The 27,117-nt window shown below is 46.8% G+C and overlaps 2 protein-coding genes and 1 long non-coding RNA gene across 3 annotated transcripts in view; 1 reads left to right on the forward strand and 2 right to left on the reverse strand.

Annotated features, from left to right (window-relative positions):
• AASDHPPT (aminoadipate-semialdehyde dehydrogenase-phosphopantetheinyl transferase) overlaps positions 1-27,117 on the forward strand; it is a 536,215-nt gene that overhangs the window by 482,456 nt on the left and 26,642 nt on the right. The window lies entirely within an intron of this gene.
• LOC310675901 lies at positions 7,781-9,509 on the reverse strand. The gene is made up of 3 exons (XR_014510298.1): positions 9,342-9,509; positions 8,985-9,189; positions 7,781-7,883 (listed from the first exon to the last, which is right to left on the reverse strand). It is a non-coding gene; the product is annotated as an uncharacterized lncRNA (long non-coding RNA).
• Positions 20,991-24,574, reverse strand: LOC310676694 (vitelline membrane outer layer protein 1-like). Its single transcript, XM_083438803.1, has 3 exons — positions 24,381-24,574; positions 21,761-21,861; positions 20,991-21,380 (listed from the first exon to the last, which is right to left on the reverse strand). The coding sequence occupies exons 1-3, from the start codon at positions 24,549-24,551 to the stop codon at positions 21,089-21,091; spliced, it is 564 nt and encodes a 187-aa protein (XP_083294929.1). The 5' UTR covers positions 24,552-24,574; the 3' UTR covers positions 20,991-21,088.

Below are 27,117 nucleotides of genomic sequence, written 5' to 3' on the forward strand. Positions count from 1 at the left end.
AATCCGTATGCATGTCCTTTGGGACAGAATTCAATTTTTCCCCATTCTCCCCACTCCCCGCCATTGGGCACCATGATGACTGAATTATAGCTTCGATGTTCTGCCTCACAGAGGTGGTAGGTGAGGAACAGGAAGACCACAGCACTGGTAGAGAGATCCATGGCAGGTGGACTGCACCAGATCGAGCTGCAAAAACTGAATGGAAGAATAACAGCCTTGAGAATTTATTCCCCAGAAAGTGTAATTGCTCATATATCTTCAGTTGGAAGGGAGGATGAAAGGAGTCTGTGAACTTGCCAAGGAACTGATAAGGTTCATTACTGAGTCATCTGCAGTTCAACAGAACACTCTTCTACCCAGGCTGAGAGGAAAAATGGTAAAGATGGGTTATTTATTGGGACAGAGTGACTTTTGCAGCTGTTGATAAAGTTGCAAAACAATGAAGCATGGGACAGAGCAACAGAGAAATTTCTAGAACAACAATGAGATATCAGTTCTGCCCAAGGCATGATGGATAACAGCAACAACCGGGGGAAAGAAAGACATAATATCTTACAAGGACAGGAAGAAAAACCACGGACAGAATAATTGCCACACACAGGAAGAACAAAGATATAGTTTAAGTTTTTCACTTGTACATTTATAAATCATTTAATGTGTCAACACAAATAGAAATTATTAATATTGCAGTTGTTATATAAGGGATTATTATTATTATGACCGGAATGCAATGAAAATTAATAAGATTTTGGAATGGAGAAATAAAGCAAACAATCAAGCCATCAATTCTAGCACGTGTGGGGCCACTTTAACTAAATTACAATCATACCTCGGGTTACAGACGCTTCACGCTGCGTGATTTCGGGATACAGACGTGCCAAAACCCGGAAGTACCAGTAACACTAGATTGTGCTTTGCGCGTGCTCAGAAGCACCTAATCGCAACCCGCACGTGCGGAGACGAGGCACTGCGGGTTTCAGATGCTGCGGGTTGCAAACATTCCTCCCACACAAATCACATTCACAACCCAAGAGTCCACTGTATATAATTTGATATTTAAATTATTGATATCAATAATTGTATTATAAACTGGTATTGTTATAATGAGGCTATTATTGGATTGTAAATGAAAACTAATAAAAATATTATGGGGGGGACTAAAATGTGCTTTTCTTACCCACCCTTTGCCCATGCTAAAATGTCTCTCCTATGCAAACTCCCTCCATTTCTGTTTTATAGACTTGCAACCCTTCAAAAGAAATGCATATTTAAATACCCTGAAAGGTTTTGCGACAAGTGGGGTACATTTTCACAAAAAGGGCCTAATACCAAGAGCAAGAATACTTGGCTGAATCCCCCACCCAGCTCTACTTCACTTAAGTCTGACAGTTGACCAGGCCTACATCATTCTGGCTACATTGCAACCCTTACCTTTCTTTGCCCTCACTTGGAGTTCTGCTTACCGTCTCTCAGCTGCCAATTACTCTACAGGCAGAAGGTTGGACGTGAGCAGGGAATTTAAAGGGTTCAGGACAATGAAATGTAGGCACTCTCTGTCCTGAGCAACACCTCCCATGCTCCACTGATCCATCACAGAGCAGAGCAGATGGAGAGGACTATTAAGTCTTCCTGGTCCTGTGCTTACCTCACCCCCATTACCAGTGGCTTTTAGGAAGTGCCTGCACAAGCAGAAGCCATTTGCAAGGGGGAGTGAGGAGAGCTATTGGAAGGGTGAGGACATCATTTCAGGGACAAAGACCAGGACTGTACAATTGGCTTTAGAACAGGGTTGGGCAAACTGCTACTCTTGAGCCACATGCGTTCCTCAGCCTAATGGCCACAAGTCCTCAAGCAGGGAGTTCAGATTTCCAGCAAAAGTGATGTTACCTTTTCATGGGAAACCACTAGGCATGGAGGAAATGGGGGGGGGGGGGCAACACATACAAAAGAGGGTGTCAGAGAGGGGGGGGAAGAGAGAGAGGGAAAAGGTGTCTTGTATCTTGATAACTGTAGCTTCACTGTGTGTATACTAGTTTTCTCAAAGGGAGAGTTAGTTCCCTCATCAATCTGCCGTTCACAAAACCATTCAGGAGAAGCCATGACAGTTCACCTGATAGAAATGTGATATAACTTTGTGGTGTAGATACTGTATGTCCACAGATAACTAGAATGGCAGAATTTCACCACCAGCTTCATAGTGCCCTTCACACTTTTACAGCAAGCCTCATACTGTGAGGTCTATTAGAGACCTGCAAAGACCTGTTGGAGGACACAAACAATCATGAGAAAGAAAGGCTAATGGACAGCTGCAAAGTCTTTGTTTATGAGGAGTGGGGAGATGGTGGCATGAGGCAAGCGCTTCCTATCCGCATACAGCAATGACTATCCCTATGAGCCATAAAAATGGGCCAAGATATACCACACTTGGTGCCTTTAGGTTTGGAAAATCAGCAAGCACCACTTCAGCGAATGAAAGCAATATTGCCCACTACTTTTGTTTGAATGGAAGGCACTTAGGGACACTTAGAGACATCAACAAAGGTCCGTATAGTTAAAGCTATGGTTTTCCCAGTAGTGATGTATGGAAGTGAGAGCTGGACCACAAACAAGGCTGATTGCCGAAGAATTGATACTTTTGAATTATGCTGCTGGAGGAGACTCTTGAGAGTCCCATGGACTGCAAGAAGATAAAACCTCTCCATTCTGAAAGAAATCCACCCTGAGTGCTCACTGGAAGGACAGATCCTGAAGCTGAGGCTCCAATACTTTGGCCACCTCATGAGAAGAGAAGACTACCTGGAAAAGACACTGATGTTGGGAAAGATGGAGGGCACAAGGAGAAGGGGCCAACAGAGGAGGAGATGGTTGGACAGTGTTCTCGAAGCTACTAACATGAGTTGACCAAACTGCAGGAGGCAGTGGAAGACAGGAGGGCCTGGCGCGCTCTGGTCCATGGGGTCATGAAGAGTCGGACACAACTAAACGACTAAACAACAACAGCAGCAGCAGCAGTTTTGTTTGAATGGAAGGCAGGTACGGACACATCCAGACAAGGAAGCAGACCTGAAAAACATGGTGTCTACTCGGGATGAAAAGCACTCCAACGGAACAACAGCAAGAGCTGCAACAGCTTTAGTGAATGCTTTGAAGGAAGAAATGTCTCTGCAACTGATGTCTAAACATAACCATATGAATATATGGATGGACATTCTGGAAGCAAAGTTTGGGATTTAAAAACAAAGGTGGAGGATAATGAAACAATGATCCATTCACATAGACATCAGAAATCTGTTTGTGCAATGGGACTTTTCGTTTCTTTTCTTCCTCTGCCTGCTCCTCATCCCCCCCTAAAAATCTGCTCTGGATGGTTCCCCAACCCTTTGGAGCACCTTTTGAGGTTCTGCAGGGGATGCAAAGGGAGGAAAGGAAGTCCCATTGCTCAAGGGAGTGTTCTACACTCGAGTACATCCATGACCTTTAATTTCTAAAACAGATTGTTGACTCTAGAAAACTGGCTAATCCAAATACCAAAGCTAACTGCTGAAACTAACTGCTGCTTGAAGGCAAGCACTGAAACAAATTGCTGAACTGTCCATTTCACCATTTTTTTGCTGAAATGAATCATTCATTGAAATGAATTTTTATCAGCTTAATCTGATACACTATAACCTTACAGGGCTGGAGGTAGTCTTGTGTCCATTATCCATGATCTTCCTGTTAGATTAACTGATGTGAGCTATACGTGGGGTGACTTTGAAAACAGTACAGAAAGTTCTGTAAATGGCCTGGGAGCAGCTTAACTCAAAGATAACCTCTTCCTAGGTCTACTTACCTGGACCCCAATATCATCATCAGAGGCTCTCTTCCAGTGCCCTATACAGGGTCTTATAGGTGGTGTCAGCCTAGTTATGAAATGCCTTCCCTGGAAAGACCCACCGGGTTCCATCTTTGTGATGTTTACTGCCCGAAATTTTAAAAATGAAACTTTGTATTCACAGGGTTTTAGATGTGTGCTGTATATTTTTTAGTGATGTTGTATATTCATCTTCATATTGTCTTATGCTTTGCTATTGAAACTGTTCCTTTTTAATGCTGGAATGTGAGGGCTGCTTCTATTGAGATATATTTTATTGATTAAATGTGTTTGCCCAGAGCAACACAAAGTGACTTAGAACCAGCCATTAGTGTATTTTAGGGAGCAATCCTATGTTTCTTAGAGGACATCCCAGGGGCCTATGAAGTGGGGAATCCACCATGCCCTGGTTCTCTTTTGGCAACATCTCTTCTCTCATCTCTTCATTTCACTTTAGGAAGCAGTTGTGCAGACATCTGGCTTTCTGCATTCTGAGGCCTTTTCCTCCACTTAGCCAGGTGACCTCTGCATCTTCCTAGGGCTGAGCACTATGGGAAGCAGCTCCTCCTAACCCACTTCTGTCTGCCATGACCACAAGAGGTGAATGTTTCACCTTGTCACCCCTAGTTTGCTCGCACACACACTGACACACATGCTGCCTGTATCTCCTCTTCCTGCTCCTCTCACAGCTGATAAGAAGGGACACACTCTGCAAGAGGGTGGCAGTCTAGGTCACTCAGCTACAACAGCCGTTCACCAGTGCAGCAAACGGAAGAGGGGAAAACTTCTATTCTGGCCACCTAAGCATTTGGGACCACAGATGTGATCATGGATCCACTGCTCCACTGCTCTCTAACCATAGTTTTGATTGCTGTCCTTCAGGACTCAGAAGAAAATAACATATCCATTCATCAATCCCTATATGAAAGGAGCAGGGAAGCAATTTTGCCCCAGGGGGTAGATTGGAATGTGGCCAATCTTCCATGGGTGGATGAGGCCAAAAGCAGAATAAAAATCCAAATAAATAAATAGAAAATAGAAAATAAATAAAATCCACAGGCACACACATGGAGAGAGAAAGTCTTTTCTCTGGTTTCAGCATTGTGCAAAGATTGAAGGTAAGTGAAATGCTGCCTGCACTTTAAGAGTAAAGGCATTTGCAACCTCCTCCTCCAGACTCCTGGAGTAGGAATATGTGCAAATGTGGCCTTCGGTACTGTGGGTTAAACCACAGAGGCTAGGACTTGCCGATCGGAAGGTTGGTGGTTTGAATCCCCCTGACGGGATGAGTTCCCATTGCTCGGTCCCTGCTCCTGTCAACCTAGCAGTTCGAAAGCACGTCAAAGTGCAAGTAGATAAATAGGTACCGCTCCGGCAGGAAGGTAAATGGCGTTTCCATGTGCTGCTCTGGTTTGCCAAAAGTGGCTTAGTCATGCTGGCCACATGAACTGGAAAGCTGTACGCTGGCTCCCAATGCCAATAAAGCGAGATGAGTGCCACAACCCCAGAGTTTGTCACGACTGGCCCTAATGGTCAGGGGTCCCTTTACCTTTACTCTCAAATAACAGCCTGAGGATTATCTCTGAGCTTAGCACTTTGAGCTCTTGGTGATGCTTGGTGCCAGGGGTGCCGACTTGAATACAATATGGGGGGAGGCAGGTAAGCTCTGCCCCACATAATTAATCACATGATGCACACCATTTGAATGGCAATGCCCATCAACTTGGGGGGGGGGTGTTAAGATATTCCGTTCCACCTTAAGAGGAACAGCCTGTTGTGTGTCACATGCCTGTTTACATTCCAGCACAGCTTGCTGGGAACTTCCGTTTTGTGTATAGTTTTGCTTATGCTTCTTGCTTTGGTCATGAAGGAGAGCAGACATGTTTTCTTTGTCCTGATGTATGCTAAATAAACTACTCTAAATATGCTTTACACAGCCTCTCTCTGCCCTTCTGTTGTGTAGAGTTTTATTCTCTGCTGGCTTGCGTGCTCAACCTTCTGAAGGTTTCTGAGGCTTGAGTTGCAATTACATGCTGATCCAAGGACTGGAGATCGCCCAGCTGACAGCTGGTGGGCTGGAGACAGCTGGGGCCCTGGACACATCCCAACAACAGACCTCGGCCCCCAGGAGTTGGCTGCTATACTTGGTGCCCAGATTCCTTCAAATCCTCAAATCTTACCGCATGGTGCTTAGATCAGACATAAGAGATCTCTGTGCCTAAGATGGCTGGTGATTGGCAAGTGGGTGCAATTTGTTCAAAGCAACCTCATGGGACAAACTGAGAGGCTGGTGGGCCTGGCAAGATCAATGGGCTAAAGATATCACACTACAGGTCTAGGATGGTACCCTCTTTCATATTGCATTGGCCTCCCATCCAAAACCAAGTCACGCAGGGTTAAGGAATTGAGATCAGGAAGGGACAAAGCTACAAATGATACACACAACTCTTTGGTTAAGATTTATTGTTGGTTAAGTTTCATGCCAACAAACCATTAGAACACAGGCAGCTGTGTTGTAGCAGGATGAAGCCCAGGTGATTCAGTCACAGCAGAAGAACTTGACATCATTAAGTCCCGTGATATCAACTGAAGTTATACCCTCCACCTTTGTTTGGATCCCGCAGATGGCACCAGTGGGGCAGGGCTTGCTCCAGTGGCCATAAGTACCGAAGTTGGTGGACTCGCCCTCCAGTACAGTCCCATCTCCACATTTGAACTGGATGTTGTTGGCTGCCGTATCATCACCTAGCCATTGTGGGGCTTCCACCCTCAGAGTGAAGGCAACCAGGTAGCCCTTGGGGCATTTCTTAACCTCTGACCACACTCCAAACCTGCAAAAAGAAGAGACAATATGGTAATGTCTGCCTCTCTGGAAATACAACCCAAATTGGAATGATTTGCTTTCCAACATGAAAGTCAAGAGGGCAGTTGCCTCCTTAGATTTTTAAAATGCGTCTTTTGTAGACCTCATCAGGTATAGCGTGTCTACCAAACCTCAACTTCTAAGCAGGGCTGTAGGTGGATTTGCCCTGTGCCACCCAGGGTCCACCCATACCACACCCTCCCAATCTGGCCCTGGAAGATGGAGCTAAAGAATGCTTAAAGGGGTTTCAAACCCCAATCTTCTGTTAAGAATGGGGTTGTTTTATAAGGTCAGGGTACATCGGTGCCACGTAGCATTTGTTGCTCTTGCCTAATAGATGCTAAGCAGAACGGCCTGATTCTGTGTGCTGCTGCTGCTGCTTCATGCAGTCCAGTGACCAGCACCATGCAGGATGGGATTCACTCACTTAAGTGGTAACGACTTTCCTGCAAGAAAGCCACGGGCAAGGCAGCTCCTGCACCCCACAGGATCAAGGTCTCTGCTAAACAGCTGTTGAGCAGAGGCATTGATCTTTTTAGACCAGTGCATCCGCCAGGAAGGAGAGCTGCAGTATTGTGCCTACTTTCTCTCAGGAAGGCACAGCCACTGGTTAGATAGGTCTTGGCCTTTTCTTACTCAGCCTGCCTCTCCTTCCTGCCTGAGGTCCTGACCCCTGACAGTCACAGATATTCATGAGGACCAGGCAGAGAAGCCTGGGGGACCACATTTGACCCCTGGGCTTGAGGTTCCCCACTCTCAGGATAGATGGTTCTTTCCTCTTGCTCTCTCTTTCCTTGGCATGTGTGGTCCTCAGGAAGAAACTCTGCTTTTCCTTTCCTTTGTACTCTGTTGTTGCAGCCTCTTTTCACTTTCTAATGTGGGGCTTGGGTTCCACTGAAATTTGGAAGGCAACCTAGAGCTGGTATCGTTAGACTCAGAGAGCTAAGAATGAGGCTGATAGACCCTGACATTATCCTGCCCTGGTGCTGAAACATAATAGATTTCAGCCAGACCCTCACATCATCACTTTCCAAGCAACAAAGAGAAAAATCAAGAAGATGCTTACGGTCCAGCAGTGGATTGCACAACTGCGCCACTACTGCAATGGAGACGGATGCCATCGAGGCCAGTATCATCAGTTTCTAATCCTTCTGATATCGGCTTTGTCTGGTGCAAATGAGAGAAAGAGACTGCAATAAAGCTGTTTTTGCAAGCTAGGACTCTGTTTTATATTCTTTATTGAAAAATGAAAAGTAGAAAATTACGAGTGCACAGAGTAAGACCAGGCCCAAAAAAACAAGAAACAAGAAATAGTACCCATGTAGAAAACAATGTGTGTTTTACAAAAATTGTAGTTAACCAAACTAGGACTCTGACAACACTCACATTCAGACTGCGTCTGCAGTCTGAATTTTCCTAAGTACTAACTTGCAACCTGAATAAGCAGTTATCTGTTCATGATTACGTGTCCCTAATTGTGTACAAGTATTACTGGTTCTGGATTGAGATTTACATTCTGAGCTGCATCAAAAGACAGTAGCTTTTTGATGCAACCAGTCCAATGGGCCACAAATAAGCAAACTTAATAGGAAAAAAATGATCTTGCTAATGGCTGCCTAAGGCATCCTCAATCCCTCTCTTATGTCTCCATATGCTACAGCAGGTTTCCTCCAGTTTGTGAAGTTAGGGTTGCCATATTATTTCAATAAGCAAGAATCCAGACACAAAAAGTTGTTAAGCTTTCGGGGGGGGGGGAGTTGTTGAAATCCTGGACATGTCAGGGAAAATCTGGACGTATGGCAACCCTCCTAGAAAACACCAGAACTTACCTGGGTTACTTCCACACTAACAGTGTAGTCTCTATTTTCCAGTTGGACGCTCACTTTTCAGGAAGATAAACCTGACCACAATATTGCCAGCTCATTGCACTCCAAACTTTTCTGTATCCTTGTCCCTTTTTTCCTCCAGGCCAGATTCATGGTAGTTTTCTTTTATGTAAAATGCAATTCACTCTAAGCCTCTCCAGTGTGGATTGACAAAGTGGCATGGAGACTTTTTAGAGCTATTAAATCTTTAAGCATGGCAGTCAACACTTCAAAGCACCTTGCAGACAGTAATATGCCGGCAATGGGTTCAGAAAGAAAGACGGAAAGCAACTTTATATATATATATATATATATATATATATATATATATATATATATAATATTATTGTGACTACTCGATTGGGATCAGGGTATCAAAAAGAAGATATAGATAAGCCTTTACCTTTAGTGAGAATCCGTATGCATGTCCTGTAAGACAGATTTCAATTTTTCCCCATTCTCCCCACTTCCCGCCATTGGACACCATGAGGACTGAATTATAGCTTCGATGTTCTGCCTCACAGAGGTGGTAGGTGAGGAACAGGAAGACCACAGCACTGGTAGAGAGATCCATGGCAGGTGGACTGTACCAGATCGAGCTGCAAAAACTGAATGGAACAATAACAGCCTTGAGAATTTATTCCGCAGAAAGTGTGGTTCTCTCTCCTCTGCTCAAAATCTTCCTGAATCTTGTGTTTTCCCCTGGAGAGAAGTGTGATTACTTCAGCTTCTCAGAGCAGAGCAATGTAGTTCTACTTACTGTCTCTCAGCTGCCAGGCAGAATGAAAGCGTCCTTAAGCCGAGTGAGGAAATATGAATGTGAGCAGGGGATTTAAAGGGGGCAGGACAATGAAGTGTAGGAACTCTCTGTCCTGAGCAACACCTCCTCTGAGCCATCACAAAGCAGAGCATTGGGAAGGCTATGAAATCTTCTTTGTCCTGCCCCCCCCCCCCATTACCAGTAGCCTTTAGGAAATGCCTGCACAACCAGAACCCATTTGCCTGTGAGAGTGGGGAGGGCTGTCAGAAGGGTGAGGACATCATGTCAGTGCCAAAGACCAGTACTGTGCTTTAGAACAGGATTCAGCAACTTGCTGCTCTAAGATCCATTATCAGAAACAGGGAGTGATCTACCACCCAGGGATAGGTGGAGGGTGGGCGGGCAGGTATTGGCTGCTTCCCCCAAGGGGGGCAGGGATGGATCTAGGGTGGGTGGCCGGGTTGGGTGCAGGGTGGGCCAGCGCCTAGTTGTCTCCCCCCCCCCTCAGACAGCCCTTTCTCTCCCTCCCTCCCTCCCCCAGCAGCTCTCTCCCCCCCCCCCTCACACCAGTTGGGCTGCGGAGCTGTCCTGTGCGAAACTCCTTCTACCCTGAAATATACTTGGAGTCCTGCAGTGATTTTGTGCTCTTTATTGCTGCTTGTAAAACAGTGCTTGAATTCCCCCCCCCAAAAAAAAAACAAAAAAAAAACACTCGGGCCTTTATATACATTATTTACACAATGAGTCCCGTCTGATTGGCTGATTCTGCTTCCCTCCTGGAGCCTGATGGGTCTTCTCCTGCAGGCCAGTCAGTTGTTGCATTCTACGATCCTACCAGCCTAATAGGCTGATTCTGCTTCCCTCCTGGAGCCTGATTGGTCTTCTTCTGCAAGCCAATCAGTTGTTGCATTCTACGATCCTACCAGCCTAATAGGCTGATTAACTTCCTCCTGGAGCCTGATTGGTCTTCTTCTGCAAGCCAATCAGTTGTTGCATTCTACGATCCTACCTGCCTATTGTTCTAGGAGACAAGTTTAGTACATAACATACCCACACCCCCAAAACAGCGTGCGATCTCTCTTCCGCCTTGTCAACAGGAGCCACGCAGCTGATGTTGATCCCAATAGCGCCTGACCTCTCCCTCCCCCCTTCCCTCCCTGTCAAAGGGAGCCTTCCCATGTGGCTCCTCCTCGTGCCTCCTTCTGTCTCCAGCAGCCACCCCCTTCCCCATTGGGAAAACCACGCTAAGCCCGCCTCCTGCGCCTGCACTTCTGCATCTGATGTTGCAGAGAAAGGCCCTGTGACTGACCACAAACAACCCCACGGTTGACTGGGAGTCTCATGATTGACATGTTGTTACATGCCTGGCTTAGAGGGTAGCATGAGACTCTTAATCTCAGGGTTGTGGGTTTGAACCCTACATCATGCATTGCAGGGGATGGGGCTAGATGACTCTCATAGTCCTTTCCAACTCTATTACTCTATGATTCTATTATTATTTTCACTATTCCTAAATAACTTATGTGCACAAATTTGTTCAGGAAAGGTTTTTAAGGGAGGATCATGGACATTCTCAAGTGGAGGTAGGAAGATAGGAGGGCAAAAAGAGCAGTGCTGCCTTTTTAACCTGTGGAGGCAGGCACACGAAAACTCAGAGGGACCAAAAAAGAATGGAAATGGTTGACAACACAGACACACATTCACTGACTGGGTCCTCAACTCCAAATACCTGACTGTGTGGACTAATGAGGGCAAATTCAAAGCGATAAAACGTGGATTCCTAGTGAGTTACAGCTCAAATGAGGACAAGTCCCAAGACAGTTTTCATTTTTACAAGAAGCACTTGTTACAGTCCATAGACCTACATTTACTCCATAGGATGTGTAAGAGATAAACATATGCTTCAGCTTACTTTATTTCTTTTTTAACAGTGAAAGAACAGAACAGGCGGTCAACGAATGTATTATAAAAAGATGTCTCTCGTGTGTTTTTCTGTATGAGAGAAATAATCAAAAGGAATTCTGTAAGAGGAAATAACATATATAGTTTCTGTTGTCACAAAATTTGGTATTCCAATGATTCATAAATGAACTTCATTCCATCTTTCAATAAATTTGTCTGGTGAATGTCTTTTTTATAATATTTTCACTGAGTTTTAATATAACAACAAAAAAGTGAACTGTAACAAAGTATCAAATGACACAGAGAATTAACCAAACATTTTCCCCAAACGTAGCATGAGGGTTAGCGTGTGTAATATTTTAAGACTTAATTGAAACAAGAGAATCACTTAGCTTTTTTAATGATCTGGTGCATGTCTACTTCATTATAAGTAAGTTTATGTTCTTGTTTTAAAAAAAAGCAGTCCACATATGCTTGTAGCAGTTGAAAATTGAATGAGACCCCAGAGATTTCCAAAATCATGCTATATTCTGTCTAAATACAATCGCCTTATCTGATTCAGGAGGAGGGGAATCAGTGACCCCTCCAACAGATGAGTCTGCTTACAAGGAAAGACACTTCTAACTTTGTTCTTTTCAACCCTTCTTCCAAGCTTTGTGTCCTTTCAGTAACCTCCTTTATTTGTCCCTTCAATTCATTCACCGTCACTTCTATTTTTTTATCCATTTGTCCTATTTTTTCATCCACTTGTTCTAATTTGGATTCTATATTTTTTTCACTTTCTTTTATGTCCTTTTTAATTTCAGCAAACATTTTCAATATATCCCCTTTAAGTTCTGACTCCTGTCTTGAGCCCTTCCTGTCCCCTGGTGTCGCTCCCTCACTTGTTTTTTTCTGTGAATGAGTTTTTTTCTTGCTGCTTCCATCCTTGGGCTAATAATATTCTTGCTGTGGTTGTTGCATATAAAAACAGTTTCTTGTCTATGTATTTCACTACCCACAATACCAATTGTCAGAGCTGGCTCCAGGTCCCAGCTCACAGAGGAGCAACGCTAGCCGGTAGTAATGTACAAAAGTCTTTATTGAAGTACAGTTTCCATTCTCAAGCCGTAGCGCCCCAGCTCTACGTCTAGGGTTTAGACCGGCGAAGCTCCATCTGAATCTCCGCCCCCTGTACACCAGTTTAAGATTCTAGCCTTACTCCACCTCTTCCGTCTCTCCTTTCTCCTCTGGGTCCTGCTACCCCCCGGGGTCCCTTCCTTCCTGGATTCTTCCGACGCAGACGTTGACCCCCCTGACTCCTCCCTCTCTCTTCGGCGGGCTTTGGGACCTGGCTCCCTATCCGGGCTGCCAACTGCGCCGCCCTCCTGTACATTTGAACTTGGCGCGCGCGCCCAGCCTTCGACCTTCCTCTCGACCGTTTCCTCGCTCCCCGATGTAGGCGTGGCCAGTCCTGTCTCCTGTCCTTCTGCTGGCAGCGCACCGCCTGATCCCGATGCCTGGGACTCCTCCCCCCTACTGCACTCTGGTGTGGACGCTGGTCCTGATTTCCAGCTGCTGCTCTCTGAGTCCCCTCTGGCCCCTTCTTCCTGGGGTGTCCCCCTAGGCACCCCCCTTGCCCTGACCATGGGAGCCTCTTTCTGTGAATCTTCCGATTCGCTGGAAAGACTCAGAGACCTCGGACCGCTGTCATCGCTGACATTTCCTTCGGACTCCTCCCCCTCGCTCTCCATTTCCTGTGCCTCTGCTCCTGAACCCCTGACATCCATCCCCCCTCGAAGCCCCCCCTTCCCCCCTCCCCTCCTTCAGGTGTGGGTGCTGGGTGCTCCGTCGTTGTGGGGGTGAATGGCGGATACAGTTCGTCTCCCTTGGCGTGCATCCAGCCGGAATAGTCCGGCTCGTCCTCCGTGCTCTCGCCGACCTCGATTTCCTCTGCTTCCATCTCAGTGCCGCCGTGCTCGAACCCGAGGTCCTCCCCCAACACGTCCATCTCCGTCTCTCCCCCGTTGACCTCTGGGGCCGTTGCCTTCCAAGGACCCCCCAGCAACTTCCTGCTCCACTGCTCCTCTGGTCGATCGTCCCACCAATAAGAGCGGTCTGAGGCATACCCCGGGGGCGATCCCTCCGGGGAACGTGTTTCTAGTGCCGGTTCTTCGTCGGAGGTGAACCCCTGGAACGTGCTGGCTGAAAGTGTGGGTGTGAAAAGCCAGTCGTCGAAATACGCGGCTGGCATGGGCCTGTGTGGGAACAAGGCATGAAACTCTTCCTTGAGAAGAGGCTCGTCCAAGGCATAGTCCGGCACCCAACGGTTGGCGCTGGTCGGGGTACCTTCGCTGGCGAGAAAATATTCTACTCCCTCTTCCCCCCATCTCGAGTCTAAAATCTCTGTGACCTCGTTGATGGGTTCCCCTCTTGGCGACCCCCTCCTTGTGGGCTGCTCCCTGAGCGGGTCTGGTGCCGTGCCCGGCTCCTGAAATCTGTGAGGTGCTTTGTAGGGCGTGAGTACTTATCTATGGAACACTGGATGCATTCTGGATCCCTCCGGAAGTGTCAACCGGAAGGCCACTGGATTGACCTGTGCCTCGACTTGGTAAGGTCCTAGCTGCTTATGTCCGAGCTTCTTCTTCGCTAACGATCTGGTCGGCACTGCCTGGGCTGCCAACCAAACCCAGTCTCCCACCTGTATGTCTTCCCCAACCCTTCTGTGCTTGTCAGCCTGCAGTTTGTATGCGTGCTTTGCTAGTTCTAACTGCCTCCGAAGCTGTTCGTGAACCTCCTGCAACTCGGACGCTAAGGCTTCCGCTGCCTGTGGCTCCCCCTCCCCCAGTCTCTCTAATCCCGGGAAGGTTCTGGGATGCCTCCCGTTGTTGGCGAAGAACGGTGTCACCCCCGTTGACACGTGCTTCGTGTTGTTGTAGGCGAACTCAGCGAGCGGCAGGTAGTCCACCCATGTTGCTGGCTGCTGATTTGCGTAGCATCTCAGGTACTGCTGCATGACGGCGTTGACTCGCTCCGCTTGTCCGTTGGTCTGCGGGTGTCTTGCCGACGCTAGGTTGATCTTGACGTTCAGGAAACCCATCAGCTTCTGCCAGAAGTTCGAGATGAACTGTCGCCCCCGGTCGGACAGGATAGACCGTGGCAGACCGTGAACCCTGAACACGTGGTCTATGAACAGTTTGGCTGTCTGTTCCGCCGTGGCCACCTTCGCGCACGGAATGAAGTGGGCCATTTTGGTGAACATGTCCACCACCACTAGCACTGCCGTCTTGCCCCTCGAGCTGGGTAAATCCGTGACAAAGTCCAGGGCCACCCTCTCCCACGGTTCGAGCGGTGTCTGCAGCGGTTCGAGTAGTCCCGCCGGCGGTTTGTGCACTGACTTGGCCCTTTGGCAGGTGTCGCACCTCGAGACGTAATCCGCGACTTCCCCCCGCATCTTGGGCCACCAAAAATCTCTGGCTACTAATTCTACCGTCTTCTCTTTGCCAAAGTGCCCGGCGGTGGGTGCGTCGTGCAACTGCTGCAGTACTTTCGCGCGGAGGTCGTCTCCCGGTACGTAGAGGGCCCCTCTGCGGATGAGCAATCCGTCGCGTATCTGGAACTCGTCGTTCTTCGCCGTGCCCCTGTGCACCTCCTCCATCTTGGCTCGTGCGAAGGGGTCCTCCTGCAGCGCTCGACGTACCGCTTCCAGGTCCACGGTTGCTGAAGCGCACGCCCACGCTTTCGGTGCGAAAATGTGCTTGGCCGCTGCTGGTGCCGCCTCTTCGAGGTATTGCGGCTTTCTGGACAGTGCATCCGCCATGATGTTGTTGTCGCCTGGGATGTACTCTATCCTGAAGTCGAAATCCGCAAAGAACTCCGCCCACCGTATGTGCCTCTGGTTCAGGAACCTTGCCGTGCGCCAGTACTCCAGGTTCTTATGGTCCGTGCGGACCTGCACTGTGTGCTTGGCTCCGATGAGGAAGTGCCGCCACGCCTTGAATGCTGCATGAATGGCCAGCAACTCCCTGTCCCAGATGGTGTAGTTCTGCTCTGACTTGCTGAGCTTCCTGGAGTAGAAGGCACACGGTCTCCAGTCCCCGTGCGGGTCTTGCTGCAACAGTACTGCTCCCACGGCTCTGTCTGAGGCGTCCGTTTCAACTCTCATCGGTCTGTTGGGATTCACATGCAGTAGCTGCTCTTTGGACGAGAAGAGACGCTTGAGTTTCTGAAAGGACTGCTCCGCTTGCTCCGTCCAGATGAACTTCTTCTTCTTGGAGCTGAGCGTGTCGGTAATGGCCGCTGTCTGCATCACGAACCCCTTGATGAACTTGCGGTAAAAGTTGGCGAAACCGACAAACCGCTGGACCTCCTTCCGATTGCGCGGGCTCTTCCAGTCCAACACTGCGCGAACCTTGGCGCTGTCCATGGCGAGCCCCTTGTCCGACAACTTGTAGCCCAGGAAATCTACCTCCTTCATGTCGAACTGGCACTTCTCCAGCTTGGCGTACAACCTATGCTCCTGCAGTCTCTGCAGAACTTCCTTGACGTCTCCCTCGTGGCTCTCCTCTGATTCGGAGAATATCAGGATGTCGTCCAGGAAGCAGACGCATTTCTTGTAGAGGAGGCCCGCCAGTACGTGATGCATGAAGGCTTGAAAACAGTGAGAGCCATTTTGTAATCCAAAGGGCATAACTCTGTATTCATAGGTGCCCAGAGACGTGAACATGGCAGTCTTCCACTCGTCGCCCTCCCGTATGCGAATCAGGTTGTACGCCCCTCGCAGATCCAACTTTGTGAAAACGCGTCCTTTCCTCACCGTTGCGAGCAGGTCGTCTATTTTGGGCATGGGAAAGGCCGTGGGCTTGGTTTTGGAATTTAAAATTCTGAAGTCTACCACAAGTCTTTTTTGGGGCGTGTCCTTCTTCTTCACAAAGAATACAGGACTGCCCCCCACTGCCTTCGACTCCCGGATGAAACCGCGCTTCAAGTTGAGGTCTATGAACTCCCTGAGTTCCTGCATCTCGTCTTCAGACATGGAATACAGTTTCCCGGTTGGCAGCGTCGCCCCTGACAGGAGGTCAATCTTGCAGTCATAGGGCCTGTGGGGAGGCAGCTTGTCCGCTTCTTTCTCGCAGAAAACCTCCAAAAACGCTGCATACTTGAGTGGCACTGCTTGCAGCATGCCTAATTGTAGCTGCGGGTCATCCTCTTCCCCTTCCGGGCTAGGCAGAATGCAATGTTCCGCACAGTAGGAGGAGCCGAAGGTCAGTTGGCGCTGGTACCACGCCAATGCTGGGCTGTGCCTGTGCAGCCAACTCATGCCCAATACTACAGGCGTGTCCGACAGGTGGGTGACATTGAAGCGGATGACTTCTCGGTGATTCCCAATTTGCATCACCATCGGAGGCGTTTGCTGCACCACCTGCCCCCCCAGCAATTCCCTGCCATCCACCGTGACAACCTTCAGAGGCAGCGTGGCTGGCAGTAGTGCTATGTTGTGCTGTTGAATAAAATCCAGTCCTATGAAGTCTGCGTTGCTACCAGAGTCAATGGTAATCGGCACTTCCATAGTGAGTCCATTGGGCAGTTGGAGCGATGCTGTAAGCTGCACCACTGGTTTGGGTGGGAGGGGGTCTGTGGGTTGCAAAATTTCTGGGGATTGCTTCACTGACTTGTCTGGCTGGACCCCAGTGCCTCTTCCTCCAGCCAGACTCCGTCGTTTCCCTGCTGTGGTTCTCTCTGCTGAGTTGCGTCTGTGACTGTTGCAGAGGCTGCAGTGTGCTTATGGAGCCTCTGGGGACAATCTTTCGCCATGTGCTGAGCACTGTCGCAGATGTAGCACTTCCTGTTCCCTCTAGGAGGCTTCGCTTTGACTGCTCCCGGTGTTAGGGCTCTGGTAGCTGACTGAGCCCTGGCGCCTCCAATCTCCATCGGTTCTTCTCCCCCTCCCTGCGAAGGTGTGGATTGCGCACGCGCTGCATCCTTGGGAAAGAGGGGAGGAGCTCTCGCTGGCGTACGTCCCCAACGTCCTTCTTCTCTGTTCCATGGACGTTCTTCCAGACGCACCCCAATCTCCAGCGCCCGCTGGACCACTTGCTGAGTGCTCTTTGGTCTCTCCCCCCTTGCAATCTCATCTTTCACGTTTGCATTCAATCCTTCCCAAAAAAGGTCTCTGACTGGAGCAGAATCTTTCTCCCATCCCAGCGCATGGACTAATCCAAAAAAGCGGGAATGGTACTGCCTCACACTGGCTCTGCCTTGTTTGAGCCCATGTATGTCTTTTCTGGCAATATCGATGTCTATCTTTGATAAAAAACACGAATCCATCGCTTTAATGAAAGCATTCGCATCTTGGAGCGCCGGATCTTTATCTCTCCACAAATTCCTCAGCCACGCTTTGGCTTCCCCATGCAAATGGGACCAGATAAACCCCACTTTCTCTCGCTCATCTCTAAAGTCTTTTTCCAGCAGATCCAGCGCAAACAGCAGGTCTGCTCGGAAGTTAGGGTACTGCTGTAAGCTCCCGTCGAAATGAGATACAAGGCTGCCTCCTCTTCTCCCCAGCCCAATGCCCTCTGATTTGGGTCCCGGTTGCCCCTGCTTGTCAAGCATTTCCAACCTGGCTTGGAGATCCTTGTAGGCGGCAGCTACTTCCTCCTCCCTTTTCCTGGACGCACGTACCTCCGCGTTGAGTTGTGTCACTGCATTTTGCAGTTCTATTAGATGCTGTTCTGTCGTCATCTTGCCTGACTCTTGTGAGCTCGCGAAGCACCACTCCTCTTCCCTCGCGGCGTCCCTCACGTTACGAGGTTCTTGGTGCTAAATTTTTCGTTGGGATGGAGCTTACTGTCAGAGCTGGCTCCAGGTCCCAGCTCACAGAGGAGCAACGCTAGCCGGTAGTAATGTACAAAAGTCTTTATTGAAGTACAGTTTCCATTCTCAAGCCGTAGCGCCCCAGCTCTACGTCTAGGGTTTAGACCGGCGAAGCTCCATCTGAATCTCCGCCCCCTGTACACCAGTTTAAGATTCTAGCCTTACTCCACCTCTTCCGTCTCTCCTTTCTCCTCTGGGTCCTGCTACCCCCCGGGGTCCCTTCCTTCCTGGATTCTTCCGACGCAGACGTTGACCCCCCTGACTCCTCCCTCTCTCTTCGGCGGGCTTTGGGACCTGGCTCCCTATCCGGGCTGCCAACTGCGCCGCCCTCCTGTACATTTGAACTTGGCGCGCGCGCCCAGCCTTCGACCTTCCTCTCGACCGTTTCCTCGCTCCCCGGTGTAGGCGTGGCCAGTCCTGTCTCCTGTCCTTCTGCTGGCAGCGCGCCGCCTGATCCCGATGCCTGGGACTCCTCCCCCCTACTGCACTCTGGTGTGGACGCTGGTCCTGATTTCCAGCTGCTGCTCTCTGAGTCCCCTCTGGCCCCTTCTTCCTGGGGTGTCCCCCTAGGCACCCCCCTTGCCCTGACCATGGGAGCCTCTTTCTGTGAATCTTCCGATTCGCTGGAAAGACTCAGAGACCTCGGACCGCTGTCATCGCTGACATTTCCTTCGGACTCCTCCCCCTCGCTCTCCATTTCCTGTGCCTCTGCTCCTGAACCCCTGACACCAATTAACAAGGTTTCTGGGGTTTTTTTAAAAAAAAATGTTGATTTCAACATTTTTTAAATTTCATTGCATATCATCTCCCGGAAAGCCTTTACCTCCTTAAAAGTCCACCACATGTGGTAGAAAGTACCTTCTTTTCCTTTACCTTTCCAACATTGGTTATTTACTTTATACATTTTTGCTAACCTCACTGGTGTAATGTACCATGTACACATCATTTTCATTACATTTTCTTTAAGTGAACAGCAAGCTGTAAAGTTTATTCCTTCCTTCCATAATTTTTCCCAATCCTCAAACTGTATATTATGGCCTATATCTTTACCCCAGTGTATCATACCTGATTTAACCTCTTCGTCCTTGACATGCCATTCCAAAAGTAATTTATACATTTTTGATAATATTTTAACCTTATTACTTAACAACTGTAATTCAAATCTTGATTTTGTATATTCAAATCCATTTTTCTTTTTATCCTCTTTAAACATTTCAGCTCTGGAGGTAGTCTTGTGTCTATTCTCCATGATCTTCCTGCTAGATTAACTGCAGTGAGTTATAGGTGGGGTGACTTTGAAAAGAGTACAGAAAGTTCTGCATATGTTCTCAAGACTCTTAAAGGGCTTCTGGAAAATTTCACTATATTGCACTAGTGATTTATTGTCTACTCTGGCTTCCAGTCATTTCTGGATCCAGTTCAAGGCACTGTTCTTGACCATTAAAGTCCTTAAATGACCTAGGAGCATCTTACCTCAAGGATCACCTCTTCCCAGGTCTACTTACCTGGACCCCAATATCATCATCAGAGGCTCTCTTCCAGTGCTCCTGGATACAGGGTCTTATAAGTGGTGTCAGCCTAGTTATGAAATGCCTTCCGTGGAAAGGCCCACCTGGTGCCATCTTTGTGGTCTTTATTGTCCAAAGTTTTAAAACTGAACCTTTGAATTCACAGGGTTTTAGATGTGTGCTGTGTATATTTTTTGTGATGTTGTATATTCATCTTTATATTGTGTTATTGAAACTGTGGCTTTTTAAAGCTGGAGTGCGGGGGCTGCTTCTATTGAGATTTAATTTTTACTTAATTAAATGTGTTTGCCCAGAACAACACAAAGTGACTTACAACGAGCCATTAGTGCATTTTAGGGAGGGCATCGCCATATCCCAGTTCTCTTTTGACAGCATCTCTTCCCCCACCTCTTCATTTCACTTTAGGAAGCAGTTGTGCACACTTCCGGCTTTCTGCATTCTGAGGCCTTTTCCTCCGCTTAGCCAGGTGACCTCTGCATCTTCCTAGGGCTGAGCACTATGGGAAGCAGCTCCTCCTAACCCACGTCTGTCTGCCATGACCACAAGAGGTGAATGTCTTGCCTTGTCATCCCTAGTTTGCTCACACACACTCTGACACACGTGCTGCCTGTATCTCCTCTTCCTGCTCCTCTCACAGCTGATAAGAAGGGACACACTTACTCTTCATTTCATTTCATTTTTATTGGTGAAAGAACAGAACAGGCAATCAATGATATTATAGAAAGATGTCTCTCCTGTACTTGCGTATGAGAGAAATAATCAAAAGGAATTCAGTAAGTGAAAATAACATATATAGTCTATGCTGTCAGAAAATTTAGTATTCCGGTGATTCATAAATGAACGTCATTCCGGCGTTCAATATATTTGTCAGGTGAATGTCTTTTTTATTAATATTTTCAATGAGTTTTACTGTAACAGCAAAAGAGTGAACTATAACAAAATGTATCTCAAATGATACAGAGAATGAAGCAAACATTTCCCCCCAACATAACATGACTGTTAGCGTGTGCAATATTTTAAGACTTAATTGAAACAAGAGAATCACTTAGCTGGTTTTTATGATCTGGTGCATGACTACTACATTATAAGCAAGCTTGATTTTTTTTTTAAGCAGCCTAAATATACTTGAAAGTTGAAAGAGACCCTAGAGATTTCCATAATCATGCTATATTCTGTCTAAATACAATCCCTTTATCTCATTCAGGGGGTGGGGAATCGGTGACCCCTCCAACAGATGAGTCCCTGCTGCTTACAAGGAAGGACAGGAAGAGAAGCAGTCGGCACAGTGCAAACACACCAGCAGGAGTACTGGATTGGCTCTGCCAGTGTGTTTGCACCACACCAAGCTCCCCAATGACTTGCAAGCAGCAGCAGTTCAGCTGTCAGGAGGCCAGGTAAGCACCACCACTCCACCCTGTCATCCTCTGCTGCCAGTGGAAGAGGGCTGTGCAGCAGGGTGGTGGATCAGTCACAACAGAACATCTTCACGTCACGAAGTTCTACTTTACCAAGCAATTGATTCTCATTCGCCACCCTTGTTTGGATGCCACATATGAAGCCACGAGGGCAGCGCTTGCTCATTTTGCCCTCTTCCATCCTTTCAAAGATATCTTTCTTCACTTTAGCCCCACCACTGCAGAGGACCTCAAGGTTACTGACTGCATGAGGAACTAGCACTTGTGGTATTTCAATAGTCAAAGAAAAGGACACCATGTTGCCTTGGGGGCATTTCTGAACCGCAATCCATTCCCCGAGCCTGTAAAGAAAAGGATGGCAATGTCTAAATAGAAATTTATATACCACAACTTTGTCAATGAATTTTTATTTTTAAAGTCTCTCCAGAGATGTAATTCCAAATTAGAGCAAAAAGCTTTATTTCAGAAAGGATGTATAGAACAGATTCGCCTTCAAATGTGAACCAATTTGAATTTTGCCTCCATTCCACAGGACTTTGTGCAAAGTTCCACAGGACTTTGTGCAAGCAGGTATATTTGGGGGCTGTTAAACTCAGAGCGTGTCCAGATTACCATTTGCCTTTAATCTAGCATGAAATATTTCAATCTACCCCTCCCGCTCCTACCCCAAACTTCCAAGCAACAAGTTAATAAAGGAAGAGAAATTCAAAAAGCTACTCACTTTCCACTTTTAGACTCTACTGTTTTTCCGTCAGTGCAGTGGAGACGGATGCCCTTCAGAGTGAAATCTTTTCTATAGGCTTCGTTTACATCTCTGCGAAACTGGTGGAGAACGGGGGGGGGGGGAGAGAGAGAGACTGGTGCTTCAATCTGCATCTAAAGTACTGGCAACATTTATTTGTTGTTGTTTTTTATATAATATTTTTTATTAGGGTTTTTACATAAAAGGAAAAACAAAAGAAAAATACCAAAGTACAAAAGTACAAAAAGACAAAAACAACAACACAGAAAAAACAAATAAAAACAATTCTATTTTCATTATATTCCTCGCATTTACTTATTTCCCAGACTTCCCCACACCTCCCCTCACTGTATTCCAGTTCAAATATTTAATCAGCAAATCCCTTCCCTCTGTCTTCACTTAATCTTTATCTTAATATCTTAATATAGCCTAATCCTTTCTTAGTATCTTAAATGTTAAACCTTTTAATTTTACACCTTTTAACCTTCGAATTTTCCATACTCCTTCACCACTTTGTTGCTAATAACATTTTAACCTCAATCCGATGTCATTCTAACATTCATTAATCTTTTAATATTTCTGTAAATAGTCTTTAAATTTCTTCCAATCTTCTTCCACCGTCTCTTCTCCCTGGTCCCTGATTCTGCCAGTCATTTTTGCCAATTCCATGTAGTCCATCACCTTCATCTGCCATTCTTCCAGAGTGGGTAGTTCTTGTGTCTTCCAATACTGCTCAATAAGTATTCTTGCTGCTGTTGTGGCATACATTAAAAAAGTTCTATCCTTCTTTGGCACCAATTGGCCGACCATGCCCACGAGAAAGGCCTCTGGTTTCTTCGGAAAGGTATATTTAAACACCTTTTTCATTTCATTATATATCATTTCCCAGAAGGTCTTAATCCTTGGGCACGTCCACCAAAGGTGAAAGAATGTACCTTCAGTTTCTTTACATTTCCAACATTTATTATCGGGCAAATGATAGATTTTTGCTAGCTTGACTGGTGTCATGTACCACCTGTATATCATTTTCATAATATTCTCTCTTAAGGCATTACATGCCGTAAATTTCATACCAGTGGTCCATAACTGCTCCCAGTCAGCCATCATTATGTTATGTCCAACATCTTGTGCCCATTTAATCATAGCAGATTTTACTGTTTCATCCTGAGTATTCCATTTCAACAGCAAGTTATACATTCTTGACAAAATCTTAGTTTTGGGTTCTAACAGTTCTGTTTCCAATTTTGATTTTTCCACCTGGAAGCCAATTTTTCTATCCAATTTGTATGCCTCCATTATCTGGTAATAATGAAGCCAGTCTCGCACTTTGCTTTTTAGTTTTTCAAAACACTGCAATTTTAGTTTGTCTCCCTCCTGTTCCAAAATTTCCCAATACTTCGGCCATTTGGCCTCCATATTGAGCTTTTTTAGGGCTTTCGCTTCCATTGGTGACAGCCATCTTGGGGTTTTATTTTCTAACAAGTCCTTATATCTTATCCAGACATTAAACAGTGCTTTTCTGACATTTATTTGTGAGCCAAACGACATTTTTTCAGTGTAAATTTCTATGTGCAAGGGCTTGCAATGAACTAGCTAGATCAGCAATGAGCAGTACTAGCTCAAGTCATGTGAGGGACCGCTTACTGGCGGGAAGGTAAACGGCGTTTCCGTGTGCGGCTCTGGCTGGCCAGAGCAGTGATGTCACGCTGGCCATGTGACCCGGAAGTGTCTCCGGACAGTGCTGGCCCTTGGCCTCTTAAGTGAGATGGGCGCACAACCCTAGAGTCTGGCAAGACTGGCCCGTACGGGCAGGGGTACCTTTACCTTTTACCTTTTTACTCCACCCTCAAAAGAGGACAATATTTGCATACTACACAAAGCATATGCAAATTTAATGAAAAGCTGTCCTCAGAGGTGTCGGAGCCTCCGCTACGACCGAGCTGGAAAAGCTCATCCTCCGGTCGAGTCCTCTGGAATCGCCCCCGACACCTCTGATAAGGCTCCAGGCACATCCCCTCATTACGCAGAGTATCCAGCAGCAGGGAAGGGCGAGAAATATGAGCTACATTGCAAAGAGTTTGATTTCTAGTTATGCAGACAGAAAAGCATACATCCGCTCTCTGTGAAAGCAGAGAGCAACTGGAAAACAAAGGAACAGGAAACCAGTAACATCACATCCGTCTCCCATCTTCCGTGAGACTTCCAACAGTCTGGAATCTCTGGAATGTAAACAGAGTCCTGTGACTCCAAGCACTGCACAGTGGCAACACACAGAAACCTAACATGAGGACCCAGGCCATATACTGTGTGTTGGGCCCAGAAAATCCTGTTGACATGCCTGGGATTCAGTAATTAGTAAATTGAACTGTATATTACATGCTACAGACTTGGCATCTTGGTGTTTCTGGGACCCTGCGTGGGTTCTGTGATAGAGGCTGCATTTTTCATTCTGTCTGCTGCTTTCCCTGCCCTTCTTTCTAAATAAAGGTGTTTGTTTGTTTGTTTGTTTGTTTGTTTGTGCTTTTCATACGTCTGTATAATATTGTGACCACGCCTTAGCATCAGGGTGTCAAAATTCAGAGTATAGATAGGCATTTACCTTCATTTGGAATCCATTTGCATATCCCGTGGGACAGAATTCAGGTTTTCCCCATATACCATCTTTCCCTCCATTGGATACAGTGAGGACTGCATTATGTTTTCGGTCTTCTGCACCACAGACATGGTAAGAGAAGAAGACGAAGACCACAGCGCTGACAGGGAGCTCCATGGAAATTGATCTGCACCAGACCTAGCTGCAAAAATTAATTGGATGAATAACAGCCTTGTGAATATATTCCTTAAGAATAGTGGCTCTTTCCTCTGGTCCCAAATTTGCATTTTCCTCTGGAGGGAAGTGTGGTTACTTTTGTTTGATGTAGTAAAATCAGTTGATGGCTTTTCTGACTACACCTTTTGATTTCTAACTAACTAAAACGTGAATTTCTTACCCACCCTTCACCCTTGCCAAAATGTACAGCCGTACCTTGGTTCTTGAACAGAATCCGTTCCGAAAGCCCATTCAACTTCCGAAAACATTAAAAACCAAGACATGGCTTCTGATTGGCTGCAGGATCTTCTTGCACTCAATCGGACACCATGGAAGCCCCGTCGGATGTTTGGGTTGCAAAGAACATTTGCAAACCAGAACACTCACTTCCAGGTTTGCGGCGTTCAGGAGCCAAAACGTTCGAGTAGCAAGGGGTTCAACAACCAAGTTGTTGTATTTCCTATGTCTTGGCAATTTGGCCTTCCTATTAAAACTCCCCCTCCAATTTCTGTTTCTCTTTTTCTTAAGGGATTTCTCTCTCTCTCTCTCTCTCTCTCTCTCTCTCTCACACACACACACACACACACACAGTCTCAGGTGTAAGACAGAAGGGAGAAATTGCCACACCTAGGGATGGGAACACAAATTGTCATTTAACTTGAAACAAACACTTACTTCCTATCAGCCCCAAATAGCTCAATAAAGTAAAATGGGTGAAGACAGGTGTAACATTTAAATAGAATTGACAGGAGACTCCACTCAGCTACCTGCCATCATCACAATTTATTTGGCAGATACTCATACTAGCAAGTAGAATGAATGAATGAATGAATGAATGAATGAATAAATAAATAAATAAATAAATGGAGGAAAGTACTTCCGCTTCATTTGTCTTTCTTGCTCCAGCCTGCTCTCGTTTTTCACCTCAAGGGGTGTCCCCTCAGTGCATTCCTGTAAGTGTAATTCTGTGTACCTGTGTTCACTGTAGCTGAGGTGCACAAATCAATCAGTGTACACTCTTTCACACAAGCACTAGTATAAGTGTAGAGAAAGGATACACCTCTGCCCAGTGTTATGTGTGCATAAGCCTAAGACTTGTGCCTAACTGAAGGTGGGTGAGTTTTCCTTACTTCTGTCTCTGCCTAATGCCTTAGGCTCTTAGCAGAGCCAATCACCTTCCCACCAACTCTACAGGGAAGAGCTACCCTGTAGCCAACCCATCCTTAAGGATCTTGGAACTTATTGTAGCAAACTCACAGCATTATTAATTCCACACCAGAGCACCAGTTTGAAAAACAGTTGGAAACTGCTGCTGAGAGATGAACCAGCCCTCTTTCCCACAGTTTTGAAGGGCACAGTGGGGAAAACCAGTGACCTTCTGCAGGCACCAGTATTCTGCTGGTCTTACTAAAGGCAGGTGTTGGTGGGAGAGGGATAGACAACACAGAGGGAGTAGATGTATTTCTTCTACAGAGCTCTTTATAATAGCCATTTTTTTGCCTACAAAAAAAAAGTATTCAGCTTGGGCTAAGTGCCTCCACATCAGAGATACTCACTTTAGCAGGGGCTTTGCTCTAGGAAAACGGGAAATTGCCTTATTCTAAGTCAGGCCATTGGTTATCTAGCTTAGTTCTGTCTACACTAGAGCTACTCTCCAAAGTTTCAGACAGGGGACTTCCGAGCCCTACTAGGAGATGCTGGAGGATATACCTGGGACCTCCTGCAACACTGATCTACAAATTTTTACATGGAAAGGGCATAGCCTTGCAGCGCCCCTTAGGCCAACCTTCCCCACCCTGGTAAATTCCATATGCTCCGGACTGCAACTCCCATCATGCCCAGCCAGCAAACACGGTGCTGGTTCCATCTGATGGGAATTGTAGTCCAGAACATCTAGAGATCACAAGGTTGGGGGATGCTGCCAAAGATTTGCAACACTTCCAAAGGAATGCATTGTTAAATACCCTGAAATCTTTTGTGAAAAGCGGGGTACACTTTTCACAAAAAGTAGGGCCTAATACCACTAACAAGAATGCTTGACTGGATCCCCACTGGTTACTGGCTACTGATCAGGCCTCTGTAATTCTGGCCATGTTGCAAGCCTTGTCTTCCCTTACCAAACTTCTCAGAGCAGAGCAATGTAGTTCTACTTACTGTCTCTCAGCTGCCAGGCAGAATGAAAGCGTCCTTAAGCCGAGTGAGGAAATATGAATGTGAGCAGGGGATTTATAGGGGGCAGGACAATGAAGTGTAGGAACTCTCTGTCCTGAGCAACACCTCCTCTGAGCCATCACAAAGCAGAGCATTGGGAAGGCTATGAAATCTTCTTTGTCCTGCCCCACCCCATTACCAGTAGCCTTTAGGAAATGCCTCCACAACCAGAACCCATTTGCCTGTGAGAGTGGGGAGGGCTGTCAGAAGGGTGAGGACATCATGTCAGTGCCAAAGACCAGTACTGTGCTTTAGAACACGATTCAGCAACTCGCTGCTCTATGATCCATTATCAGAAACGGGAAGTGATCTACCA

Source organism: Podarcis tiliguerta, assembly GCF_965153285.1.
Source record: "Podarcis tiliguerta genome assembly, chromosome: 4".
In the NCBI taxonomy this organism is placed as follows: Eukaryota; Metazoa; Chordata; class Lepidosauria; order Squamata; family Lacertidae; genus Podarcis; species Podarcis tiliguerta.